This window comes from Hemitrygon akajei, chromosome 20 (assembly GCF_048418815.1).
Source record: "Hemitrygon akajei chromosome 20, sHemAka1.3, whole genome shotgun sequence".
Lineage (NCBI taxonomy): Eukaryota > Metazoa > Chordata > Chondrichthyes > Myliobatiformes > Dasyatidae > Hemitrygon > Hemitrygon akajei.
The window spans coordinates 24,971,332-24,977,752 of record NC_133143.1 but is presented as its reverse complement, the minus strand read 5'-3'; the positions used below and the strand labels follow the sequence as shown (position 1 = coordinate 24,977,752).

At 43.5% G+C, this 6,421-nt stretch overlaps 1 protein-coding gene across 1 annotated transcript; it reads right to left on the bottom strand.

The window, feature by feature from the left end:
• Positions 1-2,259: 2,259 nt before the first annotated feature.
• sox4b (SRY-box transcription factor 4b) lies at positions 2,260-5,801 on the bottom strand. The gene has a single exon (XM_073024016.1). It carries the CDS (start codon positions 5,343-5,345, stop codon positions 4,206-4,208), a length of 1,140 nt encoding a protein of 379 aa, XP_072880117.1. The 5' UTR covers positions 5,346-5,801; the 3' UTR covers positions 2,260-4,205.
• Positions 5,802-6,421: the final 620 nt, after the last annotated feature.

Here is a 6,421-nt window from a genome sequence, read left to right as displayed (position 1 = left end):
GAGTCACAGAGAAAAATCGCTGCTTAAAGTCAGCCCCTAATCAGGCTGATATTTGTGAGATATCAAGGCTTGAATGTTTTAGTGAAATATACATGCTGTGACTTAAAGTGCTTTCGATTACAACTTTATATCAAGAAGTCTCCAGATGACATGGGCAATTTGAAATTTTAGATTCTGACATTTCTGTAAAGAGACTGGGTGGGTTCAGTTTATCGTGTTTGGAAATAAGGCAATGTTATTTCGGAATGTCCGCAATGTTACATTCTCATTTGCTAACTGGCTGAATAAAACGGGGCTATGCTTTCTGCTACCTCCAAATGTACGTAGAAAGGTCGCCATTGCTGATTCTCTTGCCTTCTTAAGAGATGGCTGCCGTTTCGGCAAACCGTTTGCTTAATGGGGACTAGTACGAAACCGTGACAATACCCACAAGTTTACATTAGTAGCGTCCTTTTCTCCAGCAGCTAAAAGCTTGGAGTGAACAATGTCACTGATTTACAGGCCTTTCGTTAGACAAAATTAAAAACCATATAGTCCTTATAATTCTGATCCTTTTGTTATCCACAGTTCTTTTGAATGCAACCAAAGGTTCATTCCCGCACTAAAAATAAGTCGCCATTTTCTTTATATTAACAAACACAGTAACTATTATTTCATGGTAATTTAGACATCAATTCTTGAAACATTGTGCATCGTCTGGAAAAAGAAAGGCGGTCTTCAGAAAGTCATAAGTAGCCAACATGATCGCTTTATGGCTGTTTTATAGGGGTCTGCCTCAGCAATCTAGGCGGGTGAACTACTCAATGTTTTGTCAATAAAGATTTGACCTGCAACTGCAATCGTTAAAATAAAACAAACCTTTATCAGAAAGTAACGAAATCGCATTCTTTCCCCCTCGGTTATGGTTTATAGCGAGACAAGACTTTGCCAGTAATTCTTTTGAACTGATTACTGGTCGTTCTGCGTAAGTCTGTTAGGGACAGAGGAGTTGAAAATGGATACTGCTCGCCCTCGCAATTCCCAACTCAGGAAAAGCCAGCCTCTCCCGTTTACCTCTCCAGGACACCCCGCCCCGCCCTTATAATTAATTCGCCAACTGCTGTTTGTTGCTTCGCTCAAAAGGTTTTAACGTCCGTGTACCAGAGTCCCTTACACCCAATTGCAAAGAGGTGTGACGGCTTTTTTGTAATGGATTGTGTGACGAGAGAACGGAGTTGGGGGAAGGGCTCACCAACTTCAGGCCGAGTGGGTTCAAATATACCTTAATAGCTTTAAGATGTGGAAAAACTTAGACGCTACATTATTCCTTTTTTTTGTCAACGTCCAATTGCACAGTTAAAATGTAAAACGTTTAGCTAACTTTCAATAAAATGTTATAAATACAAAAAAAAAGGGCTGCTGTCAAAATGCTGAAGCAGTTCGCGGTAACATGCTACAGGCCAGTGAAATCCTCCGGCCCCCGTAGTTGGAAGCTTATTGTGAAGCTTTATGAATAGCCCTATATCCAGTTGCACTGCACAGACCACACGTTGTTCACACTGCATTACCTCTTTCTGGTCCAGACGATACAATCTCCCCTCCCCCCACGCCTCCCAACTGTCTAATCGCGTACTTCCTGGGGAAATCAAGCGGCATTCATACCGAAGTGAGTATTTAAATTTACAGGATTTGAAAACCTCCGGATGGGAAACTGACATCAAATGCTTCCAAATGAGCTCCTATCTTGAATCTTTTGAGTTCAGGTCCAGTACAAGAGAAGGGAGAGATGTGTTCGTACTTGAAAGCGGGAGATATACAGGAGTGAGATGTGGCGGGCACAAAGACTGTTTATGAGACCTCGTTTATATCTGGTGGGACGTTTGCTAGTTAAGATTCCAGTTTTTTTTTAAACTTAATCCTTTTCAAAAGATCCTTCTCTATGCCGCAAGAGTTAAAGACACCAGTCAGACAACATAGAGAGATGTGTGGCTTGTTTATTTCGAAATTGACAAGAAATAACGTGAAAATTAACAATTTTTACTTGTTTTGCCCCCCTCCCCCTCATACACACATAAACATAGACAGTGCTTCCGCTTTCGGTTCTTGGAACCTTATTTTTGCTAGCTAAGTTCTTAGTGTTTGGAATGACTTTTTAGAATCTTTTTTCGTCACGCTAAGTGCGTGTACACGTTTAGTGTACGTAAAACGGCGTTGAGCAGATTGGCGCTTCTTCCCTCCACCCGCACCCCAGTTCTCTGCATTAAAACAGGGACTCAGTGGTTAGGGTTCAGTTCCAGCTGATTTTATTTCCTTCTCTCTCTCTCTCTCTTACTCTCAAAGTACTATTTACAAGAGTTTATCAACAATCTGACAGGCAGTGACTTGACACGATTAGCTGGCATGAATGTTCTTTTTTTTAAAAAAAAGTTGTGTTTAGGCATGATCTGACAGACTATACACAGCATATTGCACAGGATGAGTGAAAATAAAAAAATAGTTAAAATAATAAAAGATTTTAAAAAAACTAAATCAGGCAGCTTCCAAGATTCTTGTTTTCATGGTTGCTGCCTATAATGCCTGTCGCGGTCATTTTGGACACAGACAAGAAACACAGTCTCATGTTTGTATAATACAGATTTAAATATACAAAGGCGTTCGCACTTTTTTCCAAACCCCTTCCCTTCAATAAACCCCCACAACAGCTATACCTGATTTTGGAATTATATAAGCTAGCTTCATGCCAAAAAACAATAATATTTTGCCGACAAGTTATAAGAATTAATACTAGTTATTATTACAGAATGAGAAACACAATATTGTGTAGCGAACTCAAATCAATGTTTGATATCCAGTGGTTAAGCGCCATTTAAGGAACTCCACATTAATGTGCAGCATCCCTTGTAATTTACGCTGGTGCTCACCCTCAGGAGGCTTGGAATAAGTACAATATCCTGGTTACCCCCATTACATTTCGCTAATTTTTGCTTACTTGGAGCCAATACAAAGTGTAAAGGAAGCTTTAAGGTCACCTGTTTCAAGGTAAAAGTGTCCAAATCGTTTCCCATGTTTAAATACTATAAAGGAGACATATCAGCTATAATAGACAGGAAGGGACGTTGCCAGTTTTAACGTCAAAAACAGCTGCGAAGCCGACATAAAGGTAACTGCAGCCTTACGTTACAAAACTTGCAGATTGAAGTGTGTAAACATGTGAAAATACAAAAAAAAGAGGCAACATTGTGATATCAGCCTCTTTGTTCATGATCAGGAAATTCAAACAGCGATAAACACCGATTAACACCCCCTTTATATTTTTTACAAAAATACACTGAGAAAATAATCAAACGTCTCATCTTTCTCTGTCTTTTTTAAAAGTGTCAAAGTCTACATTTAAATATAAAATTAAAAGTTTAACTCTAGCCCTTCAGTGAAGGAGATAAAACGGTGCAGGTAATTAACAGGCCTACGAAAAAAAAGTCAAAATGTTTGGCCAGTATAAATACATCCATATAAAATGGTTTTTGATTACATTTACAAGGGAAACAAAACAATACGAGGATGAAACATCGGTGACAAGAAGTTCATTTTGTTTTGTAGAATTTGTGGAATATGGAACTTTTGAGGAAATTTGGTCCAGAAAATGCAGTCCGGCGGAGATTTGAGTTGCGTTAATAATAGAGGGAAAAAAGCTGGTGAGTTGGTAGGAATCATACAGAGCGCCATCTATCTGGTTAACTCGTCCTAACAATTTTGACTGTTTCAGTCTGTACAGAATCTGGGAAGTACAGTACAACATTCTATGAACCCAACGATATACAGTAATCCAACACGGTTATTCTTCTATGAAACGCTCTCTTCGCGTATAGATCTCACGTCTTCGCCTATGTCTATATGTCTGTACCAATACGAATTGTTTGGCGATTTCTTTCCACAGTTTGAAACGACCTGTCCTAAAGCGAAGCCCGTGTCCTCTCCCGTACGTGCAAATCAATTTCAGGTTTTCCTTTTCAATCCAGACTCGAGACTCGGCATTTTTTCAGCGGAATATCAGTCCCTCCTAAAACACGTCGGCAGATTTGTTTGATTTTTTTTCTCCGCTGAAGGCTTGCGATCGGACATTACGATCACGCAATTTTACAGCACTTGGATCACAATTACTTTAATTCACGATCCCTTATTTCCCTCCAAGATAAAAGAGCAAGTCAGTTTCTTTCACTTGCCGCTCTTTAATACGTGAACACAAGGTTTGAAATACTTGATTCCAGCCAGTCCCCTGAAATCATTTCGCTCACCTCTGGCGTGCAGTAATCTGGGAACTCAAAGTGAGACGCCGATTCCTGCTCAAAATTAAACTCCAAATCTCTGTCCAGAGACGAACTCAAGTTGCCCAGTGTCATGCTCTCGAAAGTGGGGCTTGAACTAAGGTCCATAAGGTCGTCCTCGAACTCTTCGTCGGAAGACGAGGCCAGAGACGAAGAGGAACAGGAGTGGGTCGTGGAGGGCGCCGGTGAAATCGACCTTAAGTTGCCTGGGTGTTTGCGCTGACTTACTGGCGAATCGGGGACCCGCACCCCTGTCCCACCCGCCAGATCTTCATAGAAACTGACCGGGTCGTTGGGCTCGGCTGAACAACTGAGGGTCGGGCTGGCTGGCACGGCGGCTGAAGAGGTACTGCCCTGGCCCCCGAACGACCGCCTCTCTTTCAGTTTCTTATCTACAAGGTGCTTGGAAGCGGGGCTCGTCCGCGCTTTGTAAATCGAGTGTTGGCTGCTAGTGTTTGTGTTTGAAGTAGTGGTGCCTGACTGCGGATGCTGGTGAATGGTCGGAGTCTTGGTGAGCGAGCCCAAGATGATCTTGTGCGTTTTGCTGGACTTGCTAATGCTACTATTGCTGCTACTGTTCTTTTTAGCCGAGGGTTTAGTGTTGATTTTCTCGCTTTTCTCTCCCGGTTTGCTGCTTGTACTTTTTGCCTTCTTTCTCGGCCTGTATTTATAATCGGGATAGTCCGCCATGTGTTTCAGGCGCAATCTTTCGGCTTCACGGATAAAGGGGATCTTATCACTGTCTTTCAGTAACTTCCAGCGCTTCCCCAAGCGCTTCGAGATCTCCGCGTTGTGCATGTCCGGGGACTGTTCCATGATTTTCCTCCTCTCGATCTGCGACCACACCATAAACGCGTTCATGGGTCTCTTGATGTGCCCACTGGCGGTCTTGCACCAGTTTGGCTCGTCCGTTTTCTCTCCATCCGATGCCACGGAGTCCGCCGCTGGTGAGCAAGCTATGCCCAGATCGGAAGCGCCGGAGTCGGTGGACTCTCCGGCAAGCACTGCTTCCGTGTTCTCTGCGTTGTTCGTTTGCTGCACCATGATCTCTTTCTAAAATATATTGTTGCTCTATGGGCACTGAGGGAAAAAGGCTTTTATACTGTAGCAGTTTGGCTAGCTTGCACTTTTTTCTGTTAATTGCAAAAGCCGCTGTGCTTTACAAGCTGCTCCTCGCGTTCGCAGAAAAGAACCTGGTTTCTTGTAATAAAATGTGTATATACTTTGGCACAACCTTCCCCCTCTGACCATGCGGGAAGACTGTGTTATATAAAAAACTTGTGTCTGCTGCTTAAACCAGACGCGAACTCGATTCGCCTTCTTATCCAGTCCCAGCCATTGTGACGTCGAGTTAAAGGTGTCCAAGTTCCAGCCAATCGGCGAGCGCCTTTCGCCCAGACCGCGTCTGTTTCCAACGCTTCCAGGGCCCCGCTCCGCCCACGCGCCACCGGATTGGCGGCCGGCCCCGCGGCGCGTGCAATGAGAAGCGGCGTGACTGACCTCATTCGAGTGTACACTAGCAACTTAAAGGGGGCATGGCTGCTAATGTACTTTTTCCCCCCCCTTCCCCCACCCCTCCGCCTCCCTCCACCCTCCAGCATTAAATTAAAGCTGCATTATGTCTCTCCCTCTCCCCAGACTGGCATTTGCCCGTCGTACCGACTCAGACACGAATCAACTCGATCTTGTGCGATACTATTCTCCCTCTCCCCCCCCCCCCCACCTCACTCTGTGTGTGTGTGTGTGTGCCTGCTTCCCTCGTTCGCTCCGGCTTACACCCGACAACCAGTGCTAAGTTTCGCGAAATTGACACAAAATCGAGCGCTTAAAATGAGATGCTACAGCTTCACTTCAGCGAATTTCAGAGGTTAAGGAACACGCACAAAATGCTGGACGTTAAGGAGTTTTTTCATCTACACCTGCGTGTAAATCTACTCCTTAATATACAGATCGGTACAGAGAAGCCCGTTCTGTAATAATATTAATTTAAGCAATTTATTACAACATAAATAAAACCCGCTAAACGCATCAAATTAGCTGCTTGCAGATTTTATTCTCTATTTCCACCCGTATAGGAGAAACATATGAACGTTAGGCAGCATGAGAAGCACATTAAGTGG

Bases quoted from the DNA above. Each gene is read 5' to 3' on its own strand.
- sox4b (XM_073024016.1), bottom strand. From the start codon at position 5,345: ATGGTGCAGCAAACGAACAACGCAGAGAACACGGAAGCAGTGCTTGCC.